This window comes from Nerophis ophidion, linkage group LG18, assembly GCF_033978795.1.
Source record: "Nerophis ophidion isolate RoL-2023_Sa linkage group LG18, RoL_Noph_v1.0, whole genome shotgun sequence".
NCBI classification, from domain to species: domain Eukaryota; kingdom Metazoa; phylum Chordata; class Actinopteri; order Syngnathiformes; family Syngnathidae; genus Nerophis; species Nerophis ophidion.
Window position 1 is genome coordinate 35,111,221 of NC_084628.1, and position 19,031 is coordinate 35,130,251.

Consider the following 19,031-nt stretch of genomic DNA (forward strand, 5'->3'; position numbering starts at 1 on the left):
ACTGTGGACCAGCTCTATACTCTCGGCAGGGTTCTTGAGGGTGCATGGGAGTTTGCCCAACCAGTCTACATGTGCTTTGTGGACTTGGAGAAGGCATTCGACCGTGTCCCTCGGGAAGTCCTGTGGGGAGTGCTCAGAGAGTATGGGGTATCGGACTGTCTTATTGTGGCGGTCCGTTCCCTGTACGATCAGTGCCAGAGCTTGGTTCGCATTGCCGGCAGTAAGTCGAACACATTTCCAGTGAGGGTTGGACTCCGCCAAGGCTGTCCTTTGTCACCGATTCTGTTCATAACTTTTATGGACATAATTTCTAGGCGCAGTCAAGGCGTTGAGGGGTTCCGGTTTGGTAACCCTAGGATTAGGTCTCTGCTTTTTGCAGATGATGTGGTCCTGAATGCTTCATCTGACCGGGATCTTCAGCTCTCGCTGGATCTGTTCGCAGCCGAGTGTGAAGCGACCGGAATGAGAATCAGCACCTCCAAGTCCGAGTCCATGGTTCTCGCCCGGAAAAGGGTGGAGTGCCATCTCCGGGTTGGGGAGGAGACCCTGCCCCAAGTGGAGGAGTTCAAGTACGTAGGAGTCTTGTTCACGAGTGAGGGAAGAGTGGATCGTGAGATCGACAGGCGGATTGGTGCGGCGTCTTCAGTAATGCGGACGTTGTACCGATCCGTTGTGGTGAAGAAGGAGCTCAGCCGGAAGGCAAAGCTCTCAATTTACCGGTCGATCTACGTTCCCATCCTCACCTATGGTCATGAGCTTTGGGTCATGACCGAAAGGATAAGATCACGGGTACAAGCGGCCGAAATGAGTTTCCTCCGCCGTGTGGCGGGGCTCTCCCTTAGAGATAGGGTGAGAAGCTCTGCCATCCGGGAGGAGCTCAAAGTAAAGCCGCTGCTCCTTCACATCGAGAGGAGCCAGATGAGGTGGTTCGGGCATCTGGTCAGGATGCCACCCGAACGCCTGTCTAGGGAGGTGTTTAGGGCACATCCAACCGGTAGGAGGCCACGGGGAAGACCCAGGACACGTTGGGAAGACTATGTCTCCCGGCTGGCCTGGGAACGCCTCGGGATCCCCCGGGAAGAGCTAGACGAAGTGGCTGGGGAGAGGGAAGTCTGGGTTTCCCTGCTTAGGCTGTTGCCCCCGCGACCCGACCTCTGATAAGCGGAAGATGATGGATGGATGGATGGATTTCTCCAGACTCTGAACCTTTTGATGATTTTACGGACCGTAGATGGTGAAATGTTCTAAAACTGTTTGACAATTTGCTTACAAATTGGTGACCCTCGCCCCATCCTTGTTTGTGAATTACTTAGCATTTCATGGAAGCTGCTTTTATACCCAATCATGGCACCCACCTGTTCCCAATTAGCCTGCACACCTGTGGGATGTTCCAAACAAGTGTTTGATGAGTATTTCTCAACTTTATCTGTATTTATTGCCACCTTTCCCATTTCCTATGTCACGTGTACCTGGCATCAAATTCTAAAGTTAATGATTATTAGCAAAAAAAACAGTTTATCAGTTTGAACATCAAATATGTTGTCTTCGTAGCATTTTCAACTGAATATGGGTAGAAAATGATTTGCAGATCATAGTTTTCCGTTTATATTTACAGCTAACACTATTTCCCAACTCAAATGGAAATGGAGTTTTTAGTTGTGGATTTGCGGCCTCATGTTTCGGACACTCGGGTGAAGAGAGGGGCGGAGCTTTCTACCGATCACCACCTGGTGGTTAGTTGGCTGCGATGGTGGGGGAGGATGCTGGACAGACCTGGCAGGCCCAAACGCACTGTGAGGGTTTGCTGGGAACATCTGGCAGAGTCTCCTGTCAGAGAAAGTTTCAATTCCCACCTCCGGAAGAACTTTGAACATGTCACGAGGGAGGTGCTGGACGTTGAGTCCGAGTGGACCATGTTTCGCACCTCTATTGTCGAGGTGGCTGATTGGAGCTGTGGTCGCCAGGTAGTTGGTGCCTGTCGGGGCGGTAATCCAAGAACCCGTTGGTGGACACCAGCAGTAAGAGATGTCTTCAAGCTGAAGAAGGCGTCCTATCGGTTTCTTTTGGCTCATAGGACTCCGGAGGCAGTGGACAGGTACCGACAGGCCAAGCGGTGGGCAGCTTCAGCGTTCGCGGAGGCAAAAACTCGGAAATGGGAGGAGTTCGGTGAAGCCCTGGAAAACAACTTCCGGACTGCTTCGAAGCGATGCTGGACCACCATCCCCCGCCTCAGGAAGGGGAAGCAGTACACTGTCAACACCATGTATGGTGCGGATGGTGTTCTGCTGACCTCAACTGCGGATGTTGTGGATAGGTGGCAGGAATACTTCGAAGACCTCCTCAATCCCACCAACACGTCTTCCTTTGAGGAAGCAATGCCAGGGTAATCTGTGGCGGGCTCTCCTATTTGTGGGGCTGAGGTTGCCGAGGCAGTTAAAAAGCACCTCGGTGGTAAGGCCCCAGGGGTGGATGAGATCCGCCCAGAGTTCCTTAAGGCTCTGGATGCTGTGGGGCTGTCTTGGTTGACAAGACTCTGCAGCATCGCGTGGACATCGGTGGTGGTACCCTCTGGATTGGCAGACCGGGGTGGTGGTCCCTCTCTTTAAGAAGGGGGGCCGGAGGTCGGGTTCCAACTATCGTGGGATCACACTCTTCAGCCTTCTCGGTAAGGTTTATTCAGGTGTACTAAAGAGGAGGCTCCGCTGGATAGTCAAACCTCGGATTCAGGAGGAATAGTGTGGTTTTCGTCCTGGTCGTGGAACAGTGAACCAGCTCTATACTCTCGGCAGGGTTCCACTCTTCCCCCACTCGTGAACAAGACTCCTAGGTACTTGAACTCCTCCACTTGGGGCAGGGTCTCCTCCCCAACCCGGAGATGGTGCTCCACCCTTTTCCGGGAGAGAACCATGGACTCGGATTTGGAGGTGCATGGGAGTTTGCCCAACCAGTCTACATGTGCTTTGTGGACTTGGAGAACGCATTCGTCCGTGTCCCTCGGGAAGTCCTGTGGGGAGTGCTCAGAGAGTATGGGGTATCGGACTGTCTTATTGTGGCGGTCCGCTCCCATAATGATCAGTGTCAGTGCTTGGTCCGCATTGCTGGCAGTAAGTCGGACACATTTCCAGTGAGGGTTGGACTCTGCCAAGGCTGTCTTTTATCACTTATTCTGTTCATAACTTTTATGGACAGTATTTCTAGGCCCAGTCAAGGCGTTGAGGGGTTCCGGTTTGGTGGTTGCGGGATTAGGTCTTTGGTTTTTGCAGATGATGTGGTCCTGATGGCTTCATCTGGCTGGGATCTTCAGCTCTTACTGGATCGGTTCGCAGCCGAGTGTGAAGCGACCGGAATGAGAATCAGCACCTTCAAGTCCGAGTCCATGGTTCTCGCCCGGAAAAGGGTTTTAGTGCCATCTCCGGGTTGGGGAGGAGACCCTACCCCAAGTGAGGGAGTTCAAGTACCTCGGAGTTTTGTTCACGAGTGAGGGAAGAGTGGATCGTGAGATCGACAGGCGGCTCGTTGCGGCGTCTTCAGTAATGCGGACGTTGTAACTATCCGTTGTGGTGAAGAAGGAGCTGAGCCGGAAGGCAAAGCTCAATTTACCGGTCGATCTACGTTCCCATCCTCACCTATGGTCATGAACTTTGGGTTATAACCGAAAGGACAAGATCACAGGTACAAGCGGCGGAAATTAATTTTCTCCGCCGGGTGGCGGGGCTCTCCCTTAGAGATAGGGTGAGAAGCTCTGCCATCCGGGTGGAGCTCAAAGTAAAGCCGCTGCTCTTCCACATCGAGAGAAGCCAGATGAGGTGGCTCGGGCATCTGGTCAGGATTCCACCTGAACGCCTCCTTAGGGAGGTGTTAAGGGGACGTCCAACCGGTAGGAGGCCACGGGGAAGACCCAGGATACGTTGGTGGGACTGTCTCCCGGCTGGCCTGGGAATGCCTTGGAATCCCCCAGGAAGAGCTAGACGAAGTGGCTGGGGAGAAGGAAGTCTCGGCTTCCCTGCTTAGGCTGCTGCCCCCGCGACCGGACCTCTGATAAAGGGACTAAGCGGTAGAAATTGAATGGATGGATGGATATTTTTATAACTTTTTGACATGACACAATGCACATTAATGAATATATACAACATAAATGTGACCGATTGTGGCCATAGAAAGATTTCCATTTGCATCGCATTGCAAATAAACATGTCCAGGGCTAATTTAGCGTTATAGTGAGTTGTAATTTTCATGCACCTTTTTTTGTTATATTTACCTGGCACAAGTGGAAAGCCGGTCCCTGAAAATAGTGCCTACATTAAACCGGTCCGTGGTGCAAAAAAGGTTGGGGACCACTGCATTAGAGCAGTGTTTTCTAACCTTTTAACACCCAAGGCACATTTTCTTCATTGAAAAAAATGAGAGGCACACAAGAGGCAGAAATCCTACAAAACATGAGACTCAGCAGCCGATATTGACCTTAAAAAGTTGTCGTCGTAGATTAGATATGACTTTAAATCCTAACCAAGCTCATCACCAGCTCTTGTCTCAAAGTACGTGTACTGTCACCACCCGTCAAATCACGCCGTTATGTATTTTGAGTTGTTTGATGTTTTCCTGTGTAGTGTTTTATTTCTTGTCCTGCACTCCTATTTTAGTGGTTTTTCCTGTTTTGTTGGTATTTTCCTGTAGCAGTTTCATGTTTTCTTTGAGCACTATTCCACACACCTGCTTTGTTTTTAGCAATCTAGACTATTGAAGTTGTTTTTTTATCCTTCTTTGTGTGGACATTGTCATGTCATGTACGGTGGTACTTGGTGGATACTGTCTGCTCCACACGCTGTGAGTCTTTGCTGTCATTCAGCATTCTGTTTTTGTTTACTTTGTAGCCAGTTGCGGTGAAGAAGGAGCTAAGCCGAAAGGCAAAGCTCTCAATTTACCGGTCGATATACGTTCCCATCCTTACCTATGGTCATGAGCTTTGGGTTATGACCGAAAGGACAAGATCACGGGTACAAGCGGTCGAAAGGAGTTTCCTCTGCCGGGTGGCGGGGCTCTCCCTTAGGCATAGGGTGAGGAGCTCAAAGTAAAGCCGCTGCTCCTCCACATCGAGAGAAGCCAGATGAGGTGGTGCGGGCATCTGGTCGAGATGCCACCCGAACACCTTCCTAAGGGGGTGTTTAGGGCACGTCCAACCGATAGGAGGCCACCGGGAAGACCCGGGACATGTTGGGAAGACTATGTCTCCGGGCTGGCCTGGGAACGCCTCGGGATCCCCCGGGAAGAGCTGGACGAAGTGGCTGGGGAGAGGAAGGTCTGGACTTCCCTGCTTAGGCTGCTGCCCCCTCGACCTGACCTCTGATAAGCGGAAGAAGATGGATGGATGTAGCCAGTTCAGTTTTAGTTTCGTTCTGCGTAGCCATCCCCAAGCTTCAATGCCTTTTCTCACTCGCCTTTTGTTTATTTTACGTTTAAGCGTTAAATACCTTTTTACCTTCACACTGCCTTCTGCTGTGGTGTGCAATATTGTGATCACGACAAACAATGTTCCCGACATCAACAAAGCAATTAGCTACCAGCTGCCACCTATTGAGATATATATATATATATATATATATATATATATATATATATATATATATATATATATATATATATATATATATATATATCTATATATATATATATATATATATATATATATATATATACATACATACATACATACACACATAACGTGGTAAGTTTGCCGAGCTCTAGACAGCACAGACACTCAACAATGGCACATTATTTGCGGATTTTAATTACTGGTTTGCAAAAAATATTCTTTAACCCAACTAGGTGAAATGATTTAATCTCCCACGGCGCACAGTGCTTGAAAAACATTGCATTAGAGATGGTAGTTAGTAAATGGTAAATGGGTTGTACTTGCATAGCGCTTTTCTACCTTCAAGGTTCTCAAAGCGCTTGTGACACTACTTCCACATTTACCCATTCACACACTGATGGAGGGAGCTGCCATGCAAGGCGCTAAGCAGCACCCATCAGGAGCAAGGGTGAAGTCTCTTGCTCAGGACACAACGGACGTGACGAGGTTGGTACTAGGTGGGGATTGACCCATGGACCCTCGGGTTGTGCACGGCCACTCTTCCACTGCGCCACGCCGTCAAATTGATCATGCTCTGAGTCAAAGTTGTTGGGTGACTAATTCAACAATAGAGATACTTTGTTTAAGAGTACTTTAGATTATGCGGGTGGTTTAATGCCCATAGTCCCCCTTGTGTTGCAGGTTGCACACCTGTTGTCCTGCTCGGATGATTCCCCCGGAGGTGTCAGAAGTTGTTAGACTTTGTACTGTGTGTGAGCCTGTGTCAGTGTACTTTGAGCACAAATACACGTAACATGATTCATATCATTCCTTAGGTGTGTCACCTCTTTTGTAATCTGTATAATTTGAACCTTAGTTTGGAGATTTAAAATATGATTTACAGTATATCATAAATATTGTAATGTATTTGTTTTTTGATGCACTTTACAGCCTGTCACACAAATACAGTCATGGTTGTATTTAAAGCGAGAGTCAAAAACTGAATATGCACTGTGACATGGCGGCGCTGTCAGTTCTTCCTGCATATTTGTCGTCCTCGCTCTTCACTCGGCAGTGCAGCCAGTCACCCATGCTAACGCCGCTTCTCGTGAAGGTTACCATGTCCTACTGAGAGTCCCTCGCCTTTTGAGGGAGTCAAATATAGGACGGTAAGGGAGGCCTAATCACCCCCACCTCACCCCCTGTCAATCTGGTCCGTGCCGCGGATGGCATTGGTCGCTAGCGTCAACGGGGTTCACGGCATCTCTTAACCCGCATGCGGATGTAAAAAAAAAAAAAAAAAAAAAAGAGTGGCGAAGAAGTGGGACAGCACATGTATGATTTACTGATCTCTGGCAGTGTCCCTATGAGCTTGTCAGTGAGGAGAAAACATTAATTCAATACACAAATAAGGCCATATTTGAATGTGTTAAACTGAGCGCTCCTTGCTGCATGTTCATCAAATGATGAAAAATAGGGCTGGACGATATATCGCGGTTTTGTCTCTGTGTGATATAGAAAATGACTATCGTAATATTCGAGTATACGATCTCACGCAGTTGCTTTTGGCTGCGGGCATTACACTACAGGCTCTTCTCACTCCTTGTCTCCTCACAGACAGCGAGCGCACATTCTTACGTCACATACTGTCACGTCATACGTCATATACGTATACGGCCTTGCCTAGCAGAGATGTAGCAGCGTGGCTAACGTTAGCTGTGATGCTAGCGAAGTGTTGCGAGGAATAATACGAGAGAAAGAAGGTGCGAATCTGGTAACAAATGAAGGAAGAATTATTTCCCAAGAAAAACAGCACGGGGTCCATCGTCTGGCGGTGGTTCGGCTTCAAGCGGGAATATGGCACATAGACAACTGTAATGAGGCACAAGCGTTGTTACCGGAAGTAGCATTACTGCTAATATGTAGCATCGTTTGAAAACTCACCTGCTAATAACTTTAATAAATACAGCTTTGGTAAATTGACTTAGTCGTGATTTCCTTCTCTGCATGAAAGTTTAAAATGGGCATGTATTAATGCAGTATGAAGAAGAATGTTTTAATGTAGACACATACTGCTGTGATTATATGCTTCAAGTGTTCATTTAAGGCTAAGGCAAAATACCAAGATATATATCGTGTATCGCGATATGGCCTAAAAATATCGCGATATTAAAAAAGGCCATATCGCCCAGCCCTAATGAGAATAGTGTTGACATGACATTATTGAAGCAATTTGTGGGCAGTGAATCTCTGGACTGTAACGTTTACCGTATTTTTCAGACTATAACTCACAGTTTTTTTTCATAGTTTGGCCGGGGGTGCAACTTATACTCAGGAGCGACTTATGTGTGAAATTATTAACACCATCCCATCCAGCCATCCATTTCCTACCGCTTATTCCCTTTCGGGGTCGCGGGGGGTGCTGGCGCCTATCTCAGCTACAATCGGGCGGAAGGCGGAGTACACCCTGGACAAGTCGCCACCTCATCGCAGGGCCAACACAGACAGACAACATTCACACTCACATTCACACACTAGGGCCAATTTAGTGTTGCCAATCAACCTATCCCCAGGTGCATGTCTTTGGAAGTGGGAGGAAGCCGGAGTACCCGGAGGGAACCCACGCATTCACGGGGAGAACATGCAAACTCCACACAGAAAGATCCCGAGCCTGGATTTGAACCCAGGACTGCAGGAACTTCGTATTGTGAGGCAGACGCACTAACCCCTCTGCCACCGTGAAGCCCCTTTGAGCCCCTTATTAACACATTACCGTAAAATATCAAATATTATTTAGCTCATTCATGTAAGAGACTAGACGTATAAGACTTCATCGGATTTAGCGATTAGGAGTGCCAGATTGTTTGGTAAACTTATAGCATCTTCTATAAGTTATATTTATTTGAATGACTCTTACCATAATATGTTACGTCAACATACCAGGCACCTTCTCAGTTGGTTATTTAGCCGTCATATAACGTACACTTATTCAGCCTGTTGTTCACTATTCTTTATTTATTTCAAATGTCTATTCTTGATGTTGGGTTTTATCAAATACATTTCCCCCAAAAATGCGACTTATACTCCAGTGCGACGTATATGTTTTTTTCCTTCTTTATTATGCATTTTCGGCAGGTGCGACTTATACTCCGGAGCTACTTATACTCCGAAAAGTACGGTACATTTTTAATTGAACTACCAAAGTAAGGCAGCTTTCAAAATATTTTGATTAATTCAGTGTTTGTCCCAGGAACCCCATTGTCATAAATATGGGGTCCCACAGTATATTTTTAGGGTCCCACTTTTTTGTCCTAATCATGGAACTGTGGACCAGCTCTATACTCTCGGCAGGGTTCTTGAGGGTGCATGGGAGTTTACCCAACCAGTCTACATTTGCTTTGTGGACTTGGAGAAGGCATTCGTCCGTGTCCCTCGGGAAGTCCTGTGGGGAGTGCTCAGAGAGTATGGGGTATCGGACTCTCTTATTGTGGCAGTCCGCTCCCTGCATGATCAGTGCCAGAGCTTGGTCCGCATTGCCGGCAGTAAGTCGGACACGTTTCCAGTGAGGGTTGGACTCCGCCAAGGCTGCCCTTTGTCACCAATTCTGTTCATGACCTTTATGGACAGAATTTCTAGGCGCAGTCAAGACGTTGAGGGTTTCCAGTTTGGTGGCCGCGGGATTAGGTCTGCTTTTTGCAGATGATATGGTCCTGATGGCTTCATCTGGCCGGGATCTTCAGCTCTCACTGGATCGGTTCGCAGCCGCGTGTGAAGCGACCGGAATGAGAATCAGCACCTCCAAGTCCGAGTCCATGGTTCTCTCCCGGAAAAGGGTGGAGTGCCATCTCCGGGTTGGGGAGGAGGCCCTGCCCCAAGTGGAGGAGTTCAAGTACCTAGGAGTCTTGTTCACGAGTGGGGGAAGAGTGGATGGTGAGATCGACAGGCGGATCGGTGCCGCGTCTTCTGTAATGCGGACGTTGTGGTGAAGAAGGAGCTGAGCCGGAAGGCAAAGCTCTCAATTTACCGTTCGATCTATGTTCCCATCCTCACCTATGGTCACGAGCTTTGGGTCATGACCGAAAGGATTAGATCACGGGTACAAGCGGCCGAAATGAGTTTCCTCCGCCGTGTGGCAGGGCTCTCCCCTAGAGATAGGGTGAGAAGCTCTGTCATCCGGGAGGAAATCAAAGTAAAGCCACTGCTCCTCCACATCGAGAGGAGCCAGATGAGGTGGTTCGGGCATCTGGTCAGAACGCCTTCCTCGGGAGGTGTTTAGGGAACGTCCAACCGGTAGGAGGCCATAGGGAAGACCAAGGACACGTTGGGAAAACTATGTCTCCCGGCTAGCCTGGGAACGCCTCGTGATCCCCCGGGAGGAACTGGATGATGTGGCTGGGGAGAGGGAAGTCTGGGCTTCCCTGTTTAGGCTGCTGCCCCCGCAACCCGACCTCTGATAAGCGGAAGAAGATTGATGGATGGATGGACATTTTTCACAGCCACGCAAATATAAAGATAAGTTAAACACTCGGACAGGAAGTTCTGGTTATACAGATCGGATGTCCTAATTGTTCAATTTGGCAAAGAAAGGAGAAATTAAATAAATAAAACAAACAAAACCTTTAACATGGTGTCATTAAACTTATGTTCGATTCAGATTACATATAGCCACTGAATGTTTGGCTACTTACTTACGTTGTTCACCCACTTGGTAATATTGCACAGATTTGGAAGTGTGTTACTATTCGCCACAGTTAATTTTTCAAAAGTAATTTTTTCTGTTGCTAATCGTCTTGGATAAGTTGAGAAACTTGACTTCGCCATACTACCAGTACCAAAATGCTGGCATGTGCACACCGTCATCATTACTGTTAGCAAACAGTAAAAGGTTATACATGTTTAGCTTTTACAAGCAAATGTTCTGATGTCGTTTTAGTGTCACTAGACGGAAACGCCTGGGAGTACTTCTTCTTTGAGAAGGGATCCACAGCATCACCCGCTGCTCTTGAGAAGAGCGATATGTGTTTTCATGTCGCTTTCCATTTGATTGATTGATTGATTGAAACTTTTATTAGTAGATTGCACAGTACAGTACACTTTCCGTACAGTTGACCAATAAATGGTAACACCCGAATAAGTTTTTGAACTTGTTTAAGTCGGGTTCCACACTAAGATTCAAGATTGTTTATTGTCATATGCACAGTTAAACAGACAGTTTGCCATACAATGAAAATCTTCCTCTGCTAGTCCACCCTTCAACAGGTTGCACGGTACTTAGCTAAAAATAAAAAGTATATACAAGGCACAGTAAGTAACATAACATTATTGCACATTCTGATTGACAGTCAACAGTATAAATATGGAGGTGACCTTGGGTCACAGCAGCAGTTAAAGTGTCTTTAGTGATCAAATGTGAAATGTGTCTACAGTGATGGTTCACAGTTCGGAGGTGGTCAAGGTAGCTGTCTTTTGTTCAAAAAGACGAAAGTAAAGACGGGGGAGCTAGCATTCACAAGTTAGCATTCACAAGCCTGTTGGCCTGTAGGTAGAAACTGTTTGTCAGTCTCGTAGTCCTGGATTTCAGGCTCCTGTATTGTCTGCCTGATGGTATGAGGCTGAAGAGACTGTGCTGGGGGTGTGTACTGTCTTTTATGATGTTGTGAGCTCTCCTGGTAGCCCTGGTAGAGTACATGTCCTGTAGTGAGGGGAAGGCTGCTCCTGATATGTACTGAGCAGTTTTAATCACTCGCTGGAGTGCCTTCCTGTCCTTAGCAGTGCAGTTCCCATACCAGACTGTGATTGAGCTGGTAAGGACACTCTCAACCGTACTTCTATGGAAGTTGCTGAGAATTTTGGGTGGCATACCAAATTTTCTCAGCCTTCTTAGGAAGTACAGTCGCTACTGGGCTTTCTTTGTTTGTTAGCTGTTGTGATCCCAGGTGAGGTCCTCACTGATGTGGGTCCCGAGGAATTTAAAGGTTTTCACCCTGTCCACCTTTGTCCCCCCTTTGTACAAAGGTGTGTACTGTGCACTCCTTTTCCGTGGGTTAATAATCATCTGGTATTGTCTGTGTTCAAGGAGAGATTATTATCCTGACACCAGGCCACCAGTTCCACTACCTCCCTTCTGGACGCTGCCTCAGCTCCCCTGGTGATCTGTCCGACGACCGTAGTATCATCTGCAAACTTGATGATACTGGTGTTGTTCTGGGAGGCCACACAGTCGTGTATGAAGAGGATGTACAGTAGGGGGCTCAGCACGCAGCCTTGGGGGGGCCCCTATGCTTAGAACCTTTTGTGCCTGATGTCTGGTTGCCGATTCTGACTGACTGGGGCCGGTTTGTGAGAAAGTTCAGGACCCAGTCATAGAGAGTTGGTGTCAGACCAACATTGAGGAGTTTTGCAATGAGTTTTTGTGGGATGACCGTGTTAAAAGCAGAGCTGTAGTCGATTAATAATAGCCTGGCGTAGGTGTCCTTGCCCTCTAAGTGGGTGAGGGTGGTGTGGATGACGGTGTTGACTGCATCCTCAGTGGACCGGTTCTTCCGGTAGGTAAACTGTAGAGGGTCTAGTGTGTCTGGGATGGTCTTCTTGATGTGTGACATGACTATCCTCTCGAAGCACTTCATCACTATTGGGGTGAGTGCAACAGGGTGATAGTCATTCAGACAGGTCACAGTGTTTTTCTTTGGCAGGGGCACGATGGTGGTGGTCTTGAAGCAGGTGGGCACAACAGCTTGTGCTAGTGACAAGTTGTATATGTCAGCAAGTACGTCAGCCAGCTCTGATGAACACACCCTGAGGGCCTGGGCAGGGATGTTTGTCTGGGCCGGCTGCCTTCCGTGGGTTTGTTCTCCTCAGAACTGTACTTACCTCTGCTGTTGTCACAGTGAGTGGTGGGTCCTGCGTGCGCTCTGTGGTCAGAACCCCTCTCTGTTGGTTGGTGTTGAGAACCTCGAAGTGGGCGTAGAACTCATTCAGCTCATCTGGCAGTGATCGTTGGCTGTTTGTGACCCCCCCTGCTCCCCTGTTTGTAGTCTGTGATGTGTTGCAGGCCTTGCCACATGCGCCGGGAATCTGTGGTGGAGTAGAATCCCTCCGGTTTTTGTCTATATTGTCCCTTGGCCTCGTTGACGGATTTACGCAGGTCATATCTGGCCTTCTTGTAGTCCTCTGCTTTGCCTGAGACAAATGCAGTGGAGCGGGCATGTAGCTTGGACAGTTAATCCAGGGTTTTTGGTTTGTTATATCTCGTATTGCTTTGTGGGAACAATGTTTTCCACACACGTGCTTATGTAGCCAGTTACACTGGAAGCATATTCCTCTATGTCCACAGTACAATCATCCCTCTGAGCAACAGCTTTGAACATGTCCCAGTCTGTACTCCCAAAGCAGTCCTGAAGCACTAGTTCAGTGTCTTCACTCCACACTTGTACAGTTTTTCTCACTGGGGGGGGGGGGGGCTTGCTTGAGGCGCTGTCTGTACGCTGGATATAGAAAAGCTGAGATGTGATTAGATAGTCCAAAGTGTGGTCTGGGTACAGCCTTGTAGGCTACCCTCACGTTGCGGTAAACTTGGTCCAGAGAGTTTTTTTCCCCTAAGAAAGTTCACATATTGATGGTATTTCGGGAAAACACTCTTTAGGTTGCGGTAGTTAAAATCCCCAGCTACCGTGAACGCAGCATCGGGGTGTGCGGTCTCTTGTTTACTGATGAAGTCATGTAATAGCTTTAGCGCTGTAGTGGAATCCGCCTGTGGCGGGATGTAAACAGACAGTATAAACACTGCACTGAACTCCCTTGGTAGGTAAAAAGGTCTGCATTTCACCATCAAAAACTCAATGTTGTCTAAGCAGTGTCTTTCAACCACCAGCGGTTACTCACGTAAACACAGACGCCGCCGCCTCTCGCCTTTCTTGAAGCCTTTGTCCGGTCTCCACGGTAGACTGAGAGCGTTTCCAGCTGGATAGCAGAGTCTGTGATGCTGTCCGAAAGCCAGGTTTCCGTGAAAATAAGAGCACAGCATTCTCTTATTTCACTCTGGGATGTAATCCTGGTTCTCAGCTCATCCAGCTTGTTTTCAAGCGAGCGCTCGTTAGCTAGCAGCAAGCTAGGTAGTGGTGGTCGTGTAGATCTAGCCTTTAGCCTAGCATGTAGCCCCGCTCGTTTGCATCGCCACCTTGTTGTTGTTGTTGTTTTGTGGTTAGCTGGCTCTCGTATTAGAAGAAAGTTGAAGTCAGTCAGACTATAAGTGAGCTCATGGTGAGCTTTTCCGATGTACAGAAGTGCATCTCTGTTATATCTCACTGTTGCGTGCAAAAACTTTGCATTTAGGATGCAAATTAGTACTAAAATAAACAAAAAATGTAAATGTTGTCGGGAGGACGACGCAAAGACATCAGCCACGGGGGGCGCCATCTTATCAATTCATGGTAAAAGTCCCGTGCATGCGGCTTAATTGTTACGGGCCATATTTTGGGTGAATCTCTCAATATAAAGCCCACAGTTTGCTCCTTATTTCAAATCCATTGGGATGGTATAGAAATAAGAAAACCGTCACTGTCCAAATACTCTGGACTGGAGGTGTGACGGTACATTCCTCCCACGAGATGATGAATGGGATGACATTTTAACAATTTAAGCGGCGGCGCCGTGCAGGGGTGCTAAAGTGGGGGGGGGGCACAGGTACGGTGGCCATGGATGAAGTGCAGGTTGTCCAGAGTCGGGGGTGGACCGCTCGTTGGGGACATCTCTGCGCTGGTAAACCGTCTCTGCTCGGGATAGATCCCCTGTTGGCCCCACCATGGACTCAACTTTCACTATTATGTTAGATCTACTATGGACTGGACTTTCACACTATTGTTAGATCCACTATGGACTGGACCTTCACAATATTATGTCAGACCAACTCGACGTCCATTGCATCCGGTCTCTCCTAGAGGGTGGGGCGGTCACCCACATCTGCGGTCCCCTCCAAGGTTTCTCATAGTCATTCACATTGACATCCCAATGGGTTGTGAGTTTTTCCTTGCCCTTGTGTGGGCTCTGAACCGAGGATGTCGTCGTGGCTTGTGCAGCCCTTTGAGACACTTGTGATTTAGGGCTATATAAATAAACATTGATTGAATGTGGGGACAATTTCAAGGGCTGACAGTGCTTTTAAGAAAAATATATGACTGGAAAAGTAAATTTGAATGCATTTTGAAGTCTTTTATAACTTTGCATGGATTACCTACACTTTTGATTGCTTTTACCTGTTGAACTTGTTTCCATAAAATAAAAACTAAATTAAAAAATACAAATGGTAAAATAACATGGCTCGGGTGGTAGAGCGGTCGTGTCAGCAACTTCAGAGTTCCAGGTCCGATCCCAGTATCCGCCATCCTAGTAGTCATGTCCGTTGTCTCCTTGGCCAAGACCCTTCACCCTGGCTCTTGATGGGTCGTGATTAGTGCCTTGCATGGCAGCTCCTGCCATCAGGGTTTAAATGTGGAAATAGTGTCAACGTGACTTGAGTACCTTGAAGGTAGAAAGGTGGTATAGAAGCATAATCCATTTTCCATTCAAATATAAAAGTTAAATTAAAGTGATTATTATCAAAATGTCTTTTTTGATGAGCTTGTGCATTTATGATATTCCTGTTAAGTCTATCAATGCTGTATTGTTTTATCTCTGGGCAGTTCACGGTGGCGTCTTGCTGCAGGTGGAAGCGGTGTGTCCGAGTGCATTTCTGTGGCATCTTGGCATCCATGAATGACGGTTTAGCCTGCTTGGACATACACACGGCACATTGTCTGTGGAACTCAAATGAAGGAGAGCGGACACGCGTCTCCCCCGCCAAGCTAGATCTGTTTGCTCGCTCTTTGTTTATTGTGTGCGCAAAGCGCTCAATGTGTTTCCATTAGTCACACAAACTAACGTAGGTTAAATTAAGGAAGGGTCTGGTGTTGGCCTTTCTTCTGGGATTCAGGGAGTTAAATGAACAAGTGGGAGTTTAAGACATTTAAACTTTTTTGAGAATTTGCCGGACTGCAATGGGCAGGCCAGGACAGAGTCTAACGCTCATCCGTGTAACGAGGGCTGGTCGATATATCGATATACTCAATATGTCACGGGTTTGTCTCTGTGTGATATAGGGGTGAGGCAGCGGTGGCGATGACCAAGAAGAACGCGTAGTTGGAATATAATTACAACACTTTATGTGCATATTTATATAATATTTACATATTTATATAATATGTAACTACAAGCTTCATTCACAGACAGAGTCCCATTGCTTTTATGATAGGTCGAGCGAGTCAAAAGCCGGAAAAAAAAAATAAATGTGCAAAAAAATTATTTTTTTATTTTTTTTATTTGTGGCGGCCGTAATTCTTTCGTGGCGGGCCGCCACAAATAAATGAATGTGGAAAACCCTGAGAGAGGTAGCGTTATAGTAACATTAGCTGTGGTGCTAACTGAGCGGTGCAAGTGGTAATACAAGAGAAAGAAGGTGTAAATTTGGTAACAAATGAAAGAATAATTCATTACCAACAAAAACAGCACAGGGTCCATTGCGTGGCGGTGGTTTGGCTTCAAGCGGAAAGATGTCGAACATAAAACCGTAATATGTCAAGGATATGGCAAAAGCGTACAAAATGTAGCAGCTCTAATAAAGTAGCATCATTTGAAAAGTCACCTGCTAGAGAATAAAGAGTGCTATAAACTCTGCATGTCAACATCTCCGTTCTGTGCCACACCAACAAAATGCAGAAGCAACCATTTCCACAACACCGTATGAAAAAAGAGTCAACAACAGAAAGAGATTATGTTCGCAGGAACATACCACATAGTGAAGGACATACACTATTTCATTTCCTATTATGCAGCTCATTTTTATATGACACTTATTGAAATATCTTGTGACATGCACAAAAGTGCATTTTATTTGTTTTAAACTATTGTAATGGCGTTCTTTACAAAACGTGCACTTTAATTTTGTGTTTTGGTATGTCATCTCAGTGACATCATGCACAAAAGTGCACTAATAGCTTGTTTTAAAATGTCTGACAATCTTGCACTTTCTGTTTTAAAATGTCATGAGTGTTTTTGCCACTGCTTAATAACTGTTTAATAAATACATTTTTGGTAAATTAACTTAGTTGTGATTTCCTTCTGCATGAAGGTTTAAAATGAACATATATTAATGCAGTATGAAGAAGAATGTTTTAATGTAGACACATAGAATCATCATACTGGTGTGATATATGCATCAAGTGTTAATTCAAGGCTAAGGCAAAATATCGAAATATATATAGTGTGTCGTGACATGGCCTAAAAATATTGAGATATTGATAAAAAGCCATATCGTCCAGCCTTATGTGTAACAATAAGGTACTATTCCATTTCAATAGTTTCCGTGACATGTTTCCTTTTATGCCATTACGGGTAACCCTTTGTGTTGGTGTCACAAAATAAACAAAGGAAGGCTGTATATTTTCAGAAGAACTAGGTTCTTGTTGCTCGCATACACGTTGTGATCCAGGTAAGACAAATGCATAGCACAACCTTTTTTGGTCGAGGCATGTAAAATTCAATTTAGCCCTCCTCTGCCGTCACTTTCGTATCTATTCATATTCCATCAGCAGCAGCAGGTGTGCGCTTGCTCATGGGCTTAACATGTGTTTAGAAATAAATAACGTCACCTCTGGGTTTAAAAAAAGACAAGCACAGCTTTGAAGATGAAGCCAGCACCCTGAAAAGGCGAAATACTAAAAGCTCCTTGGTAAATCCTACTTTTGGTATTTTTAGGCAGTGTAGATAATAATCAAATGATTCACTTCTACAGGACAGTTGACACTAGTTATTGTCTAATTATATGTAGATTATCATTACATAGTTTATTGCTTTGCATGTCACAACTCTTTGTTGCTTTCTTGTCTCAGACTTGATCCACTGCACCAATGAGATGAATGTCAACATTCCCCAACTGGCTGACTCGCTGTTTGAGAGGACCACCAACACCAGCTGGGTGGTTGTGTTCAAGTCATTGATCACTACACACCACCTCATGGTGTACGGAAACGAGGTGAGCCTTGACCCCACAGATAGTCATCATTGTCACCGATGTCCCACTGGGTGTGAGTTTTCCTTGCCCTTATGTGGGCCTACCGAGGATGTCGTGGTGGTTTGTGCAGCCCTTTGAGACACTAGTGATTTAGGGCTATATAAGTAAACATTGATTGATTGATTGATTTTATAACACTGGACAGATATCAGTAGTGTTAAGAGAAAAGGCTGATTATGTCAGCTTGCATGAATAAATTTATGGCTTCCAGTAAGCATTTTCCCCACTCTTTATTTGCAGCGTTTTGTGCAGTACCTGGCGTCAAGGAACACACTATTCAACCTCAGTAATTTTTTGGACAAAAGTGGCCTGCAAGGTAACACATCAAACTATCATGTTATACCATGTAACACATGTTAAAGTCGCTGATCCTCTGTTCATTTCAGGGTATGACATGTCCACCTTTATCCGGCGGTACAGTCGCTACCTAAATGAGAAAGCCGTCTCATACAGACAGGTTGCCTTTGATTTCACCAAAGTTAAGCGAGGGTAAGTAACTGAAATTATTGTTGTTGTGTTTTGCTTTGAGATCGACCGATATGTTTTTTTTCCTGGGCCAATACTAGTAGTGAATAATGCCGATAACCGATATTTGTAGCCGATCTTTATTTACAGTAAAAGTGACATTAGGTGTGTCAAAATTTAAAATAACACTAACTCCAACACTTCTTTCAATATCAGACGCATGTTTACCATATTTTTCGGAGTATAAGTCGCACCTGCCGAAAATGCATAACAAAGAAGGAAAAAAAAAAAAACATATATAAGTCGCACTGGAGTATAAGTCGCATTTTTGGGGGAAATTTATTTGATAAAACCCAACACCAAGAATAGACATTTGAAAGGCTGAATAAGTGTACGTTATATGACGCATAAATAACCACCTGAGAAGGCGCCTGGTATGTAACGTAACGTATTATGGTAAGAGTCATTCATATAACTATAACATATAGAACATGCTACACGTTTACCAAACAATCTGTGAAGTGAAGTGAATTATATTTATATAGCGCTTTTCTCTAGTGACTCAAAGCGCTTTACATAGTGAAACCCAATATCTAAGTTACATTTAAACAAGTGTGGGTGGCACTGGGAGCAGGTGGGTAAAGTGTCTTGCCCAAGGACACAACGGCAGTGACTAGGATGGCGGAAGCGGGAATCGAACCTGCCACCCTCAAGTTGCTGGTACTGCCGCTCTACCAACCGAGCTATGCCGCCCCTGTCACTCCTAATCGCTACATCCCATGGAATTTTATACGTCTAGTCTCTTACGTGAATGAGCAAAATAATATTATTTAATATTTTACGGTAATGTGTTAATAATTTCACACACAAGTCGCTCTTGAGTATAAGTCGAAC

General features: G+C 45.9%; 1 protein-coding gene across 5 annotated transcripts in view; it reads left to right on the forward strand.

Annotated features, from left to right (window-relative positions):
• Positions 1-19,031, forward strand: part of picalmb (phosphatidylinositol binding clathrin assembly protein b) — a 64,147-nt gene that overhangs the window by 6,712 nt on the left and 38,404 nt on the right. For all 5 annotated transcript variants that reach the window (XM_061878047.1, XM_061878051.1, XM_061878049.1 and 2 more), the window contains exons 2-4: positions 17,491-17,633; positions 17,913-17,988; positions 18,059-18,161. In XM_061878047.1, coding sequence (XP_061734031.1) covers positions 17,491-17,633; positions 17,913-17,988; positions 18,059-18,161 — 322 coding nt within the window. The remainder of the gene's footprint in view (positions 1-17,490; positions 17,634-17,912; positions 17,989-18,058; positions 18,162-19,031) is intronic.